We start from the raw sequence: 18833 nt of genomic DNA on the forward strand, positions 1-18833 counted from the left end.
AGGTCGTTAAATAAACAACATATTTTACAAACTTATATGTTTTGCATGTAAAAAAAATATTTAAAAAAGTAGCAGAAAGTCTCAGAAAATGAATTGGAGAAAAGCGACAATATTTCACTCTGAAATGTAAAGGAGTAGAAGTACAAAGTCCCATAACATGGAGTGCAAGTACTTCAATACTGAACGACCCCGGTGGTCGAAGTATTAACAGAAGTATTAGTATGCTGAAAAACTATGTTTTATGCAAAGTGGGACTTTTCAGATATTGTTATCTTGTAGAAAACTGTTAAGTTAGTTATTCTTTAAAAATATTAAGAGATAAGATAATAGTTGCTTTTAAATGTTGAATATTAATAATTCAATATTTAATCTGACGTATAAATTACAGCTGTCAAATTAAGGTAGTCTGGACAAAATTAAAGCAAAATTAAAAATATTTAAGAATTGTTCTTTGGTACAGCACTTTAATTCATGTATTTGTTACTTTCCATCATGGTTTAATGCAAAGTTTCCTATCAAAGAGTTTATTATACCGTGTGGATATGTCAGACATTTAGTGAAGTAACTCATACATACAGATGTAAAATAAATGTAGTGAAAAGTAAAAAGTACAATATTTCCCAGTAAAACATGTGGTTGAAGTATAAAGTTGCACAGAATGTAAATACTCAGGTAAAAATAATAATTATGAAATGATCAACAACGAGAAGCTACTAAAACAACGGAAAAATGTAAAAGGAGCTTTTACTTTGAAAAGTGTTTGGTTCACATAGTATAAAACTGTGAATACCTGTAACATTTAATGGGACCACTAACTAGTTAAATGTTATAACTTTTACCCACGACATTAAGCATACCGCGTCTGAACTCTCTGTGTGTGTGTGTAACATTTCGTACATGTGACATCATGGTTGAACATCTGTGCCCCCCCCCCCCCCCTCCCCTCCCTGGCCGTCAGATCTCTGGGTGGCCTCTGTCCTGCTCCGTCTGTTTCTGTGTCTACAGACACCTGCTAATTTTCGGCCGTATGTAGTTGGTGTAAGCTGGCGGGGGGACTGCGGCTGGGGGGCTGCAGTAATTGGGAAATACATTTCCTTTCAGCATGCCCATTCATTCCTTTTTTGTTTTTGTTGTGAGAGGTTTTCATTCATGCTCGGCCAAATGACAACAGAATTAAAGTGTAGAGCCATGCTTTCCCTACAACAGCTTTACACCCCAGAAAACTTTGTCTTCTTTGTTAGGGGGGCTGAAGCGAGAGGGAAGAGCAGATATAAACTGATCTCGTTAACATTCCAAGAGACACTCCTGTTCCCCCCCCCCTCCCCCCTCTACTCCTCATCTTCACCTCCCACAGCATTTCTACACTCACACCAGGTCATGAGTGGACCGGCTGGCACAGAGCAGAGAGGAAGGGAGGGGAAGACGATGCCCCCGGGGTGAGAAACAGCACCCGAGTGAGGCGTATCCAACCTCTCACAGCTCTGATAATGATACTACTCGGGCGCTTTGCAGAGTCTCTGCGGTGGTCCGATAAAGACGTATCCAGACAATTCACCGTCTCCAGTTCGTTTAGGCCTCCATTTTTCCTCTCCTTTATGTCCAACTTCCTTTTTCAGAAGCCTGACCCTCTTCACAAATTCTCTCCATCCTCTCTGAGAAAATAGTCCTCCTGAAACCGCCCGGTGCTCACAGAAATCGTTAATGCTGACCCTAATTGTGCCAATTCCAGCAGCTCAATAGCTCTAATTACAAGGTTCTTCACTGAGGCACTCAAAAAGCCGCTGAACTGTCATCGCCAACAATTAAAAAATATCTATAGGGACAAAGACTGAGGGAAGGGGATTTGAGGGGGGGGGGGTCACCCATTCCAGCAAAGGGTGACCGGATGGCCCTTTTCAGCTCTTAAAAGCCCAGTTTCTGAAGCCGGCCACCTGCACTCAACACTCGGCTTCCCTCGCTCTCCCTCTTCGGTCTCTCCTCCTCCTTTTTAGCTCGCTCTCAATGGGCCACACAATTTATCTGAAAGAGAAAAGATGGAGAAAGAGAGCGTGCAGAGAGAAAGAAGACGTGGGAGCAAGAAGTTGAGAGTTTGTAGAACGACTACAGTGCGGAGCCAGTTTTATGAGTCCATTTAAGGTTGTTTTTTTCCAGTCAGGATGGACATCGATGCAATATGATCAGTGTTGGAGACGTATTCAGATACTTTACTTATGTAAAAGTACCAATACTGCACTATGAAAATACTCAATTACAAGTAAAAGTCTGAAATCGAAAAGGTCACTTCAGTAAAAGTTGAAAGTATTATTAGAAAAATGAACTTGAAGTAACACAAGTCAAAGAACCCATAATACAGAAAAATGTTTTTATTCATTTATTATTGTCGATTATAACTATTTTGCATTATATTGGTTGGTTTAATACTTAAAAGTGAGTCATATTTTAAAAGATCATCAGGTGATTGACGTGTAAAATCTTAATCTGGAATCCAACTGGAAAGTAAATTCAGTTAGTGGAGTAAAAAGTGCAATAGCCCCCCCCCCCGTATTTAAAAATATTAAATAGCGTGAAATGCAAATACAAAGTTATGTACAAATACATCATATTTGTCAGTATAGTAAAACTAAAAATGTATTTATTACACATTTGAATATTTTAGATGTACTTACATACATCTGTTTTATTGAAATATACACTCAGAGGCCACTTTATTAGGTACACCTGTAAATTATAATGCAATCCAATACACCAGCTAAGCCATAAACGATATGTTCACTTTTCATTGACATTGTCAGAGGTCTTAATTGAACGAAACAGCATTATAATGAGAAGGGTTGCTGATGTTTTGTCAATATAGTCCGATAAAACACCAGCACTAAGTACAATCTCAGAGGTTAGAAGATAATCGAGTTAACTCTCGGAAAGTTTCACAAAAAGTGAATACTTTAAGCTTTGTAAAAGGTATTTGTGGCGGAGAGGTTGTACTGGTTGCATTAGATTGTGTAGCTAATAAAAGGGCGAGGAAGTGTATCATTACTTTGGTATTTTTCAACTGCAAACATATGTATTATGTATGGTTGTATTTTTCATGAATTTAGGCAATTATTATTATTAATATATATTACTGCTGCTTTCTTTACAGTGATCAGCCACCATACTCTTCCAAATAATAAGGTTTACTCTTAAAAACAAGTTAAACCACGAACAATAACTAGGGATTAAGTGTCACAAACAGACGTTTTTGCCCAACCAACCTCTGAATCCCCATCCTTTCAACACACACACACACACACACACACACACACACACACACACACACACACACACACACACACACACACACACACACACACACACACACACACACACACACACACACACACACACACACACACACACACACACACACACAGAACCCCTGCGGTGCTTGTGACAGCTATTGACTTTACTCAATAGATGTTTTCTATTGTAACCCAAGTACACAGGCTAAATGTCACGGCAGCAGGATACTCGGCTATTATAGAGCATTATATGTCTCTGAATGGGGATGAGAACCTAAAATTTGACTTCACAATTGCTCGGCCATTGTTCCTGCTCTCAAAGACTGATAATACACTGAGTGTCCCTGCAGCTGCTGCTTCTCCTGACTGACTGACCGACCACAGCAGCCCCTTTCTCCTCCGTGGAGAGTTAATCTTGGACCAGTGTAAAGGTGGGCGTGGCTTTCTAACGCCGTCCCTCGCTGCTATTGGACGGTTGTGGGTGTCAGTCAGCGCTGCTTCTCCCTCCTTTGCGTTTTAAATGAAGCCGCAATGGATACAAGCGCGACTCAACCTGTGGAAGCCGCCCGTGATGAACAGCTGATCCTCCCGCAGTGGATAAAAAAAAAAAAACGAAGACCATGATCACGGCCGAGTCATGATTTCTCATCCCACGCGCGGCACTATGTGATTAGTTATTGGAGAAGTAGACAAAAGGGAAATAACTAGAAGGAAAGTAGATTGGAGTGCGTGAAGGAGTGTTTTTTGGACCTGTTGATCATCAGTGTGACGGACGGACACACAGAGACTACCTGCAGCTCACCGACCATCAACTATGTTATTGTCAAGTTTGCTTCTCTTCACCTTTTCTCGCTTTTGGGCGCCTCTGTTCCTCTGCTACCTGCCTCAAGTCTCCGCACAGAAGCCGGGCTCACGGGTGAGTGCATACATACCTGAGTGGCTCTTTTGAAGATATACTGTCGGACAGGACTCCGGTTAAAAGTGACGTGACGAAATACACTGTGTGCCAAATGTCATACTGTGCGAATATAAGCCGTAGTTTATCAGAATATATCAAAAGTGTGATCGTGCTTTTGACGGCATGATTAACCGCTTTGTTAAATTTACTGGAATTCAGGCAATCCGCAGATGTTTAAAATGCAATCTATCGACGTATGTATGAATGTTATTAGAAATATAGTGCAGAGGTGTATTATGCAGTTCACGTGAGACTGTTCATAACAGCGTTTCTGAGCAGACCAGGTGAAAAACGAAGGGAATCATAGAAAGGAGCCCCACAGAGTAATCAATAAAGTCAACAGATTCAAGGACTTTCAAAACAGACAGTCAAAGACTCGAAATAACATGTTTTGGAAGGTGAAACATAAATAAATTCAGCCAAAATACGAATTAAATAATGTTTATTACTGATTATCTTGTCAAGTAAATAAAGCCTGCTGCTGCAATAAGTTATAAATGATAAGTAATGTTTACAATGCAGCTTTTTCATCAACATTCAAGACTTTTCAAGGCCTATGTTGTATTTATTTTTGGAATAAATTCTTCATTATTCTTAAGTGTAGTCTATTCAATGGGTTACATGGTTATAAGCTGCCTTACTCTTCCAGAAAAAGACATCTTGGCTGTTGATGGCTGCAATTTTGAGACTTGTTCTCTCTTTTAGTCATCAGAGGAAGAACTGAGTCCCGATCTCTGTGTTTAAAGTACTGCAATCAGAGTGTAAGACATGATAAAACACTGTTTTTAAAGATATGGACCCGCATTTTGTTCACCACAGCATCTCTGATCCCTTCTACTTTTCTAGGACAGATCTTTGTCACCGTCATGTCCCTCCATCTCTTTTTTTAAACTCTCTCCCCTTTCTGTCTCTCTCACACACACTGCTTTATTTGTTCCCCCTTTTGTTGCAGTTTCTTTTAAACAAATACCTGTGGCACTGGCCAAGCGGAGAGGGAAAGAAGTGATGGAGAACAGCATTGTTTCAGCTCACAGATGCAGAGTAATACTTGTGGTTAGAGGGGTGGGTGAATATGCAACAGTCACATATTGGACCTATTTCACAATGTCTTTGAACCCCTCCCTCCCTCCCTCCCTACACGGGACACAGTGGTCAATGCGGCTCTGTGGAAAGAGTCGTAGTGAATTATACTTTCCGTAATCACTTCTTTGCTACCCACTAGATAATTGTTTTCCTACTGCCCAAATAATTTCAAACATGAGAGTGGAGTGACTGGTTTCACGGTCACACGAGTGAGTTCGGAGTTTGCTGTATATATTGCGTCTGATTCAGCTGACAGATCTTTGGTTAGCCACAGGGGATACTACAACAAGTGCTCGGGTGTCTAGGAAATCAGAAGAAAGGTGATCTATCTGAACTGAAATTTTCCAAAACCGCTTCTACTTTCTGTTCAAACTTTAGTTAAGAGGATTTCAGGCTCCTCTGCAGGCCGGGAAACTTTCAAAACCACACTGGATAAAGTCCAAAATAGAGGGTGATGTCAATTTGAAAAGCTGACGCTTTAGAGACAAAAACTTTTCGGCAGAAGGAAACGCTGAAAACTTCACCGAGTTTCGGTGAGCAATCGTAGCATCTCTATCTCAACTTTACCCCCCCCCCCCCCAACAAATTAAACACTCTCTCCACATCCACTTCATCCTCCTCCTGGGCCAATCCAGTCCCACTCGGCCTGCTGCACACCCCCACTCACACCACAGCAGATACTTTCAACATTGCTCACAGCTGCCGTAATACCATAATTCACACCCCCACTTTCCACGTTGATATCAGGGGCGAAAGCCTGAGCTAACTTCACCGCATAGCACTGCTCCTTCCTCATTTCCCCGGAGGCTCCATGATGCAATAAGTGCAAACGTCCAACATTTCAATAGGAGTGATTGGGACACTAACAAAGCATTTGACAATTTGAACTTTTTGCCTTGTGATCGTTGTTGTTGCAGCAGTTCAGATAAGTCTGTCCATCCCACTCTGTCCTCAATCTTGAAAGAGTAACTTTCGACTTTGTCTCCTTTATTGTTTTAGCAATGTGTCCATCGGCTAGAGGGAGGGCAGCACCGCTCAGATGATAAGGATGTGTGATGATGGTTCAGGGTGGGGATCACACATTTTCCTATGGTGATATAGGAACACAGTCTCTACATAAGGCAAAGTCTTGTTTCCTCTAAATGGTTTTCACTTCAGGGAATCTGTTTCCCAAGGGGGGGGGGGGGGGGGGGGGTAATCAGGAGTTAGGCCTAACAAATGGGGACGCCGTCCACTCTTACTCATCTATCCTTAATCTCCCTCATCAAATCAACCTGTTAGCGCCGGGGATGGGATGCGATGAGCCGTCGACCTGCATACTTTGGTGACGGCATCAGTGACGAATCATAAACTCATTAAAAAACAAACATAAAGAGCCAGGCTCGAGCGGCGAGGCAGCCAAGAGTACATACCTCCAGCTTGGGAAAGCAGGAAAGCCTTTGTATTGGTGTGAGGTAGATCACAGCGCAGGTGTGAGTGGTCTGCATGTGTGTGTGTGTGTGTGTGTGTTGATACATGCAGTGTATGGGTGCAGGTGTCTGTGTGTGATTGTTGCATGTTCAGCCAATGACTTAATTATGCTGACAGTGCTCAAAGGAATGGAAGTCAGGAACTAGACTCTTTAAGAGAGAAGAAAACTAATTTGAAAACATCATATTTAAAGGTGAAATGATGCGGAGAAACCATACAAGAGAAAAGAATTGCAGAAAAGCACTGCTGAATACAATGCATTTACTCAACTGGAAAAGCTCATAGAACTTGTGTTTTCTCTGACACTTAAAAGAAAAAGAAAAGAGCACAGAGTTCACATCTGTTATGTCAATGGGCATTTTGGGAAGAGAAGAAATCAGGAACTGAAGATGGAAAAAAGATAGAAAAATGAGTAGAATAATAAAAAAATGGAATGTGTGACATTTTTTCATTTGAGATGCAATGAAGTTGTGTTATGTACGCTGGCTGTAACAGATTGGAGATTTATTTATTTATACGAAGTACGCATGACCATAGAAGGTGAATATAAAACTTTATATTGCGTTTTACATTGGAGCATATGTGTGTCTTATTAAGTGGAAGGATACCTAGTTGTTAGGTAGTGTTCAAATAGTCGAATGGGGAGAGACCGTTTTAAGGGGACAGAGTGAGACGGTTGTATCCTAACAATCAAACCACTGAGATGCACAGAAGAAGAGCTGTTGGCCATAATCACGCAGACGTGCAGTGCACATTTCACCATTTAGTCTTTATGGGGAAAAACATTCTTGGCAAAGCGATAAGGTCACAGTTTAGCATCGTCGTCTTCTGTGAGGAGTCATGAAATACAAACCTTTCAGATTAAACTTTGTCCTGACTTTCTGTTCAGCAGCAGTTTCTGATTAGGCGCTTACAGGGAAAATCCCTTAACAACTGTTACTGGTGACGAAGCTTGTGGTTTTGGGTTCTTTTGTTGTTTAGTGGTGTGATTTTTAAAATGGACACAACAGCAGACATATTCTTCTGTTCTCAGAACCTTGCTGTTCTCACTTAAAATGTGTGTTTTTGAATAGATGATGGATTCGTCCTCTGGGGAGCTTGTGGGGATTCTTGTGCATAACTTTGGCTTGAAGGGACAGCGTGTAGTAACATCTAGCGGTGTGGTTACAGATTGCAAGCAACTGAATACCCCTCAGCTCACTCCTCCCTCTCCAAGACTGCGGTAACGTGAGTGCAAAACCGTGGTAACGCATAAGGGTTAGGGTTAGAATAAATCCTTGTTGGATTAAGAATATCTACGGCAAATTATGTGAATATGGCAATTGATATTTAAAATCTTATCATACATAACTAACAACATGGCTTCCAACAAGATTCCACTTTGTCAATTCTTAGTCGGGGACGCCCCTAAAGCTCACTGTCTTTGGATATTTCCTCACTTTTCATCCGCTCAACCAGCGACCAATCAAATTGCTTACATATGTCGATTCCCTCCGACAACTGCATAATCAGGGAATGCATTTCATGCTCAATTTCGGGTCTTTCTAATCAGTGTAGTGAAATGCAGTCAGCGTCCTGCTCTTTGATTTCAGTCCAGTGAGCTTCATGCACAGATCATCACAACTTCCCGCAGCATTTTCCCCCTGCAGATCCTCCTGATAGTTGTGGTTTATGCGTTTGCTTTTACACAATTGTCTAGTCCACTATGGGAACTTGCTCTATGTAAATTTGCTGTGTTGGTGACATGCTCCGGTTTTTGTTTGAGGGGAAGGCTGCCTGTTAAAAGAGTTACAGCTCTCTGTAATCCTTCAGATTATCAGGACGGCAGAAACACTTCCTTTTTTCTCTCAAAGTAGCTCAGCAGATTAGCCTCTTATCCCACACATATTTAATCGTTTCCTTTGATATGAGCGAGTGTGTGGTCTCGGTCAAAGTACGCAATGGTGGCAAAATCTATTGAAAAGTGTGATGGACACACACACACACACACACACACACACACACACACACACACACACACACACACACACACACACACACACACACACACACACACACACCCTGGGAACTGCAGAGACAGCCGACTGATCTGTAGCCAGGATGTAGCATTAGTGACAAACAAGGAATGCTGTTAATCAGATTTAGAGTCATTTCCGAAAAGGAGGAACACCTCCCTCTGCCCCTTCACTCACACTTTCATTTTGATTGCTTTACACCACTTCAAAAAGAAAAATAAGGAAGTCATCCTTCTCATTTATGTCATATTTAATCTTCTGAACATCATCTAAAAAGGAAATCTGATTTAATAACCATAGCAAGACATTAAAGCTGATAAAATGAAAACAATAAATCAAATCACTGTGTGAACAAGAGCCGTTCCAAGTGATAAAGCCACAGATAACTATCACCCAACTCTGCAAATCCCTTGAGCTTTACGCAGTGTTTTAGTGTCTTTCAGCTTATGGTTTTGGTTTTCAGATCAACAACTTTACTGTTTTGGTTCACTGATCTCATCAGCGTTGTTTCCAGATGCAACAGCTGGATGCTATCAGCTCAGCAAACAGACACATTCGGCAACTAGCTGGTGAACATAGTGGAGCATTTACCAGTTTAAGAGCCAGATATTTCCTTTAGGAGTTGGTGGAGACCAAAAACGGAGCTAAAAGAGAGTGAATGTAAAACTGTGTAGGACTGCATTTGACTATGTTAATGTGGTCGAAATCATCAATGGCAATGGATTTTCGGATTGCCAGATAGACTAAATGACAAACAAGGAATGAATAGTATTTAATAGTATTAAAAAGCCAAATCCGATTTCTTTGCATCCTTCATTTCTTTGTCGATTCAGTCCGGTGGGAGAGATGAAAGAAAACAAAACTTTAGAACTACGTTACCTGCTAAAACATGACAGTAATTACATAAATATCTAATTAAAAGAAATAGGGGACGACACTTTAATGTCTTCAGCACAAGTCCCACACACTTTGCACCTCCGATGTGAAAGTTGTTCAGCTCCTTTAGCGCTCACGACATGCTACAACTTTGTTTTAAGGGTTTTAAAGGTTTTAAAGGGTTACTTTGAACATTGTTTTTCAAGACAAAACCCAATTAGAATTTTAAAAGGAAAAAGAGGATGGAGAAGAAGTGAGCAACTTTCCATAGATTCCTTTTTTATTTTCTCTACTTTTTTTCCAGTAAAGTGTGTTAATGAAAACAGCATGAGGGATGACATTCCATTTATTTCCTGAAAACAAAATGCTAATTATCGGACAAAAGTGTTTACCGTGGCCCGTTAAAAGCACAGTATACAATTAGCCCCGACTTTGGTGGACAACTTTCATTGGCTTCTTTCCTCTGTGGTTGACTCACTTTTATTCTCCTTTTTCCGCCATTTGAGTAATCCACTTGTTGGCTATTGAGCGAATGCCAAAACGCCTGTTGATTAATGACACAGAGATGCATTAGATGACCAGTTATGTATGTATTTATGTACGAGTTGGTGTTGTTGCATTGTTTGTTGTTGTTGTGCCCAAAGGGGATAATGAGCGCGTCACACGAAGCGTGGAGCTGGCACACAGCGTTCCCTCTCGCCGTCTCACACTCACACATCCGCACGCAAACCGATGTAGCCGATCTCCGTCTGTTCATGCAAACCCCTTTTCCGTGGAAGCAGTAATGTCATTAAGCACAAGGAGCATGTGATATATCAAGTCAGGGTGAGAGCTTCAGTCAACGCGTGTTAGAACAAAGTGGAGGTGTCACTACAGTGGGCTTCTCCAACTAAAGATGTTTGACTAAATGGAGTTTCAATCATCAGAGAAATCTCAAATTCGGACCATTGCTTTGTATAACGACGACCATATTGCAGCCTGTATTTGAATTGTTCAGCATCCAGTTTTCCATAGCAGCAAAATATACAGCTACATAACAGCCTCTCTTCAAAAAATGTCTTTAATTGACGAAGGAAATTGTACTGGCAAGCACGGATCAAATCTAGAAAAGATGCCAAATCATGCTGAAATTTCTTTAAAATGTGTGTGCCACAAATGTTCTTGTGTCATTAAGAAATTAAGATGTTTCAGTAACAGTTATCTGGAGATGAAAACTCAGAGCTCTGGCAGTAAGATTTTAAAACTAACCAGAGGTATGAATTAACTCTAATGGGTGTGGACTGGGGTACTATTGTGAGTTTTAACAGTGACAGCAATACAGTGATTTCCAAATGCAACTTAGCTAGCCTACTGGAAGGCCTTGCTGCAGGCCTTGTATTTGTCCACACTCCTCTTATTCCTGTCACCACAGCTCTGGTGCATCTGGGATATAAATCAGGTAACATGTTGCTAAACTAAATTATAGCAAGCTTATTCCCGACAAAAAAAAGGTTAGATGATAGGTGAAATAAAGGTGAAAAGGGGATCTACTGTTTATATTGTGTTATATGTGTGTTTTTATAATAAAAAAATCTGTCCAAAGAAATTAGCTCTACCCTACACACAATGAGCCAGTTGGAAAGTTTTACTTTGTTGCATTTACTGTAGGAGACGTAATCCACAGATTTGTTTATTTACAACCTTTGTTCCGGCCTGCTTTTCCCCCTGTAAGCCCTTTAAGCGTGCATATATAAAAATAATCATTTTGTAATCATATTCTTTGTTCGTGTTCCACTGCTGAGGCTCAGGCTGGACTAGATTCGCTGCCAGCGACGGTAAAAAAAAAAAATAAAAAAAGACCACTTTGTTAATGCTGTAACTGTTGCACAATGGGGGTTGCATTTCACTTATTTTATGAGTGGTGCAGAGAGAGCTCAGGGCTCAGTGTGCTTCTGGCTGAGATGTGTGTGTGAGATTGTGTGTGTGTGTGCGTGTGTGTGTGTGTGTGTGTGTGTACGGGGAATTTGGCTTGTTAAATGTGAGAATCTCAGTGCTCATTGTTTCCCGGTCAAGATATTGGTACCAAACTAGTAACTTCCCTGGTGTTTTAGGTTTAGGGTCAGCTCATCTTTGACTTCATCTCTTTGGTTCCTGGGTGTCCAGGATGCCGTGTACTCACAATGTTTGGGGATTTCTATTTAAGCTGTCTCTCTAAAAAATACATTTCTTCTTTTTCTACTTGTGAATTAAAGAAAGGGTCTCTGAGCAGCTGTTAAAGTGAGATTAATCCTTCAGGGGTGCTCCGTAAATCTGTGATGTGCTGCCTGTTGCATAACGATCTGCAGGAAGGGAACATGAGCGAACTTCTCCCCACAGGTTTAGGTAATTAATGTTATTTCGAGCAGCGCGTGTTCCTCAACAGATCCAGCAAAAGCTCCTGTTACATGTTAGTCTGTTTAATTTAGATGTGTTTGTTTGGTTTTGATTATGGGACGTCGGGCGGGTCTCAACCCCAGCCATTATTGGCCTAACATGAGGGGCTGTTTTGCCTCAGGAGATAATGCCAGGTCCCATCATCCCGGCTAACACTGTAGCAGCTGATTGCCGTCAAACAGACCTGGGTCAGACACAGTAACTGAAAATAACTCGTATTTGTTTTAACCTCCTTAAGCCGCCAGATGGGTGCGGTTTACCACATCAGGATAATTCAGATAGTATTTGGTGAACTAGGAACCACAGAAAGCGTATGAATGGTGTCAAATGCTTTGCTGATTGCCTACAAACTTCTTTGTGTGGTACTAAAAGACAAACCTCACTCCTCTGGTGTATCCTCGCAGGTTAACAGTTGTTTTTCACCATGTGATCCAGGCTCAGTGTCATTCACTGCTGGTATGGGTGAACTTTATTTTGGCAGGATTGAAATGTGAACCACGTGCACATTTATTGTAGTGAGGAAGTCATGTAAAGCAGTGGTGCCGTAGAGACTGTTGTGGGACTTGATCCGACCTGAGCAGTGGCAGGGATACAGTGCAGAGAGTCTGAGTCAGAAGATTAGATTAGATCAGATTCTCTCATTAATTTAGAGGTTTTTGACTCGGCTGTTATAATCTGAAACAGTTCTTTGGCAAGTATAGTTACACAGAGTGCATTACACAGCTCCTTGTAAGAATTGCATCAGTAACTGACCAGTTGTCATTAGCAGGAATAGTTCCACATTGACAAACACGCTTATCCACTTTCCTGACGATAGCATGATGTGATGATCAACACCTCTCTCTGTTTGTTAGATATGAAGCTACAACCTGTTAGCTTAGCATAAAGACTGGAAACCGGGGGAAACTGCTAGCTTGGCTCTGTCCAAAGGTAAAAGCATTACCGAGCACATCTAAAGCTCACTAATTAACTCTTTATGTCCAGTTTGTTTAATCCATAGGAACAAAAGACTGTAAAAACAATTAGTGTTTTTTCCCCAAGAAATAGTTTTTATTTCAAGCTAACTTTCAGCAACGTTACTTGTCTTTTAATAATTAATAACTCGATAAATTCCAATGGTCTAATGTGCACATATCGGAGTAAACGAGACTACCAACGACAGCCACCAGCTTCACCTTAAAAGCTGAATAAAGAAGTCAAAATGGTCCTATCAGTATTTATGTACCCTCAAGCATGCATTCATTGTTTGTTTTAAATCTTCAACTCAAGTAACAGAACTTCCAACTGTAAATTGGGAAACTTTTTCTGAGTTTCGGGTTTCACCTTTACGGGAGACGAGTCTGTGGGTGGGACAGTATGACTAACAAATGACTACGTGTGGGAGACTTGGTGGGAGTGTTTATTTCCACTTACTGGACAATGTCGTCTCAAAATCTTTGATTTAATGTTTTATTATGACAGAGGAGGTAGAGTGGTTGAATCCATTAAGGCTGTGAGTCAGGGATGGAGAGGACGGGTCGGTCCGTGGGCAGGGGCGTCTCTGTGGCTCTTAACCTGGATGAGTGGCCGGATAAATCACTTTTTTAAGAATAGCTTGCTTTGTATACTGATTTACACATTTTGAAAGTTCATCACGTAGACAAACTGCTTTCCATACACACTCCTGCTGTGAGGGGAACGTGTGACTGCTTGCTTCTAGCCACATGCTACTTCATTCTAGGGAGGAAAAAACTGATACAACACAGATACACGTCTTTTTTCCGACTACTGAATTGTTCCCGTCCTTTACCAAAGCCAAGAGGACGACGCGCAAGTTAAAAATGAAATGATGTGCTATGTTTTCCTCTCTGTCTGCACTTTCTCATAAAGAGGCACATCATGATTTAGTTTTACTCTGAGCTGTCAGACGAGAGATTTTCTACTATGCTTCAATGCCAAAACTGAAATCTCATTTAACCGTCTGGCTTGTTCTGGACATATTGTGACGGAGAGGCGAGTTCAATTTGTGTCATCTAAAGTATTATTCTCGTTTGTTTAAATATCCTTTCACCTTGTCATACAAGTTTTTTCATGTTTCAATTTATGAGAAGCATTTCAATGGAGGAGTTAAAGCAGCCAAACGACTCGCTCTGTGCTCAGAACTTGGATATTCTAACAGACATATTGTTTTATGTGGAGATAAAAACCTGTAAACCTCTACAGTATGTTCAGGACACTTTTTATTTAAAACTCTGGACCACCCGGTTACCTCATCTCCTGATTTTATCTGGAAGATACTGAAGCTCCAGTGTCTTTTTCTATTTCAGGAAAAGTCTAATCTCTTTCTTTGCTCTTTACAGATAATGAAGTACCTGCCTGAGCTGACAGACACGATACTAATTTCTCTACGGCAAAAACACTTCCCAACCAGTCTACCTAATGTTATATTTAATTGTAAAAACATGGCCTATGGGGTGAAATTATTCCACATTCTTTCCAATAGGTCTTCATCTGTTTCAGAACTAAAACAAGCTTGAAAAAGGGCCAAAATCTTCACTAATATGAACATGATCCAAACCAATTAATTTGCATTGAACACAGGTGATATTAGCTCACCAGTTGGCAGATTGTTCACCTCATGAATTTTGGACTCCGTTTTTAGAAAAGAATGTCCATGACCGTCACAACCGTCAGCGCTGGCAGATACTCTCTGGTAACAGCAAAGTAAAAAACCACAAGTGATTATTTTCTGACCTGCGTCTCGTTTACTTCCACCACATTTTGGATTTGTAATTTGTGCTACAACAAGTTTAAACTCCTGTGACACTTCCAGGTCATCATAGAGAGACATATTAGCCAGATTGTGACAAAGAATATCAAACTCAAGTGGTAAGAGTGTGCTGCCACTGTGGCTGAGGGAGTCTGCATCATTTGTAGCCATACCAGAGGTTTAAGGGTTGAGCTAAAATATCTCAACAGATGTTCATGTTCCCCCAGAGGATGTATTATAACGACTTTGGTGATTGCCTGACGTTTCATGCCACAATGCGGTTCATATTTGTGGCTTTGAGAATATCTCAACAGTAAATGGATGAATTGCAAAAAGACAGACATTTATGTTCCTCTCAAGATGAGTTATAATGACTTTGGTTTTGCCCCGACTACAAATCTAGCGTCACCAGCAAGTCAAAATTTGAATTTGTCCAATACCAAATACCTGCAAAACTAATGGCATTCCCTTCAACCACGGATCTACTTTGTGTTACGTTTAATTACCAAATGTTAGCATGTTAGCATTAGATGGTGAACATCATAGACATCATACCTTAGCATTCAGTGTTGAGCATGGCTGTGGAGTCCTTTTACGTTGTTTCTTTTCTTAAAAATCTAAATTTAGTTTTGCTTATTTATAGTATGCAACATGCATTGTTTGATTTATTTTTTTGTGTACGACATACCCTAAAACACTTTTTCAAATATTAAGTAGAATGATTTTCAGATAGTGTTCACGTTGAGCTGAACTCCTTCAGTAATGAGCAGATTATAGGTGATTAGTGCAAGTGTCCACTGATCTGTGACAGTCAAATTGTCCAGAAGAACAGTGTCACTGGCGGATACTTAAAAAGTCTGATGTTATTGGCAGTCGCTACGGAGCAGAATGGTTAGAGGAGCAAAGAATTCAGACAGGCTGGCTGTGACGGATTCTGGAGCCTTTTTATAATAATAATAGTGACGCAAAGGCATAAATGGGCGCACAGTGCTGCATTGACAGAGTCAAAATACACTGGCATGCGGTTAATCCGTTTAGAGCAGTAAGATGAAGACTCCTGGTGATTCATTTGTATATGAGATCCAGTTGTACACCAGCTCATTCATGACATCAGTGGTTTGGCTTCGTTACCATCTACACTTTGTTCAGGTCCGTCTGATTGCTCTTTATATGTTTGGAGAAAATCTGTCTCCAAGCAACAATTTTGATGTTATTCAAAATACAGAGGGGCATTGGGATTAGGGGGGGAGGGAGAATTAAAGTTGTGCTTGTATACATGCAAGCTCCACACACGCATTTGTGCTGTGGATCGTTTTGAAAAGATCGTCTGATAGGAGTTGGCAAGTGAAGGATAGAAACTGTGCCTTTTGTTTCTGGCTGCGTTTTATTTCCCATCACCTTCTTCCCTCCATACCTGCCCCTAATGACATCTCCTGTGTCGGATCTGGAGCTCCAACCGACACTATGCTGATTGCTTTGAGAGACCTTGGGTCAAAACTGCATTTGAGAAAGGTTTTCACATGCACGTCCCTACTTGAGAATTGTTAAATTCTTTTCTTTTTTGGTCTTTTTCGAAACAGGTGTTTGAGCAGCCCACACAGTTTAATCATTACATGCGAGAAATGAAGAACTAATCAAGAGCTCCTGGTGTTATTTCAAATAGTTGAAACATTTTCAACAAGAGTTGGCTCAGGTACGCTGCTGGGACACATTTCACTGCAGAGGATTCTGGTGCTCCTCACTACACACCTACTCTCTCTCCTCACTAACCCACAACTCCATCTTCCTGGTAAAGTTTGTGCTCCCCTGAAATCCTTTAGACCTTAAATATATTTAAGGGCAGCTGCAAAGCCAAGACCCATTACTGCTGTCAGAGAGAAGGCCGACTTCCAACGGCAGAGTAGAACCGACTCACTAATAGATCATGAGTAAAGACCTGGGGAGAGAGGGAGAAGGACTCCCATTGCTCTGAATGAGGTTTGGCTCCTTTGAAACTTAATCAAGGTTCAAACTGTCTTCAGCCAAAGATCAATTAGATAAACTAGCCTCTAGGTTGAGCTTCAGAGCAGAGCCGCTCACACCCTCGTTACAGTAGCCTAAACAAAAAAAGGCAGCGACCGTCAAGTGCTTGAGGAGGAAAGAAATATTTTGCGCAAAATGGGCAAGTGACCCATGTGTCCAATTTGTACGTAGTTTGGCATAATCTCAGATTCAGCTGAATGCAGCCTTTGTTCAAACACGGTGAAACTAGAAAGAACGTAACGGAGTCAAAAGGAAAGCAGTTCTGTGTGGAAACAGCTCAATATCTTTCAGATGCAACTGTTGTGTTATGTGAGTATTTCTCATTGCAGTGGCTGATCGGAGACAGGGACAGTCACTGTGGGGTCATCTGCTCTCGGACGCAGGGGAAACCGGTGTGCGGCTCGGACGGCCGGAGCTATGAGACCGGCTGTGAACTGCAGAGGGCGCGCTGCAAAGATAAAACACTGACACTGGCACACCGCGGCCGGTGTCGAGGTGAGGATTGAACTCTGGTTTTCACTTGATGCCAGTAATTTGTCAGGGTGCATTCAAGGAAACTCAGATTTGTGAGTCATCTGTGACTTTTTAATGCTAGAAACTATTAACATTTTCATGACGTGCATGTTTGCACATTGTTTCCATGAATGCACTAACAAGGATTTTCTAAACAGTCTGTGCCTACAACTGCAGCACTACTTGACAGTAATATAACTTGGAAAGATGAAATATATAATTTAGTCTTTTACAAAACATACCGCGATGAATGGAAGAGAGGATTCCAATTAGAGGTGAATGATGGATAAATACTTATTATAACGCCATATTGCCTGCTCCTGCCTCTACGGCCAACGGAAAGGTTCCTAAGAAAAACTGCCTAAAAATATTGGTTTGATTTACAACACAGTTGCCAGTTGCATGCTAGCATCCCTTAACCATGCCACGACCCCACAAAGCTTCAAGTGACTTTTCTGTGTTTCAGGTAAAAATTGGGTGATAATCGATCAGTTGCCGGTGGCTCCGGCACCAACTTCCACATCTGAGACGAGAGACCTGGAGCTCAAAGGTAAGGCCACTAAACACCTTTTGAATCTGATCACCAGGTCTACAAACGAGGAGATGGAGCTCAAATGGTAAGACTGTCCTCTGTAGCAAAGACAGCACTAAATCTGAGACTATGTCTTGTAAACTTAGAAAGCAATGCACTGGTTTACTTGAGACGAAAGCTGCTGCAGCTTTGAGTGAACGCACCCAGACAGAAAAGTAGAACTGAAGAGGAGATGTCTAAAGTGGAACTAAACTGAAGATGTCTTTCATTTTCCGCCTCGCTGTAGGCGTGTAAGTCTTTACAGACCAGGATCACACACTTCCTCAGTTTCTGGATGCCAGCCACTCAACCACAGCAGAGATTGATAGGTCTAGAGTCAAGGTTGGAACCTGGCATTTCCTCCCTTTTCTTTTTTTTTTCTCAGCCCCACTGTCCATTAGGAAAACAGCATTCCCCACCAAATCCATGTTTGGAGTGAATTTTGTTCTCTCTGTATGCTAATACAAGGTTTTGTTTCATAATAACAGCGGTGTGCCAAGGAAAGGAGAGCTGGGCAAAGCTCACAGTCTTTGTAGACGGGCAGGCCTGTTTTGTTGTAGTGAAACTGTTGCTTTATTTAGGCAGGCAGCTCATGAGCAAATGCCTGACGAACGCCTATTGAGGTATGCGTGAGATTCAGATGAAAACACAACTGATAAATGTGACTACAAGAGGTATAAATTACAGCAAAACTACAAACACATAGCTACGCCTATTACAACAGGCAGACCTGCTTGTTCATTATTTAGCTGTCAATCATCAAGAAACAGCTCATTATTCAAAACAAAGTGATTATAAAGTGAAGGTTTTCTTCAGCCAGGTTATGTAGTATGTGTTTGGCAGTCAATCAAACTCTCCTTACAACAGAAATAAATAAAGAAACAAA

At 41.2% G+C, this 18833-nt stretch overlaps 1 protein-coding gene across 1 annotated transcript in view; it reads left to right on the top strand.

Moving 5' to 3' along the window:
• The first annotated feature begins 3708 nt into the window (after nucleotides 1-3708).
• smoc1 (SPARC related modular calcium binding 1) overlaps nucleotides 3709-18833 on the top strand; it is a 40790-nt gene continuing 25665 nt past the window's right edge. The window contains 3 exon segments of the mRNA XM_076108007.1: nucleotides 3709-4194; nucleotides 17193-17358; nucleotides 17843-17926. Of these exon segments, the coding sequence (XP_075964122.1) occupies nucleotides 4093-4194; nucleotides 17193-17358; nucleotides 17843-17926 (352 nt within the window). The 5' untranslated portion in view covers nucleotides 3709-4092.

Source organism: Anarhichas minor, unplaced genomic scaffold, assembly GCF_050575085.1.
Source record: "Anarhichas minor isolate MPS153535 unplaced genomic scaffold, ASM5057508v1 ptg000040l, whole genome shotgun sequence".
NCBI lineage: Eukaryota > Metazoa > Chordata > Actinopteri > Perciformes > Anarhichadidae > Anarhichas > Anarhichas minor.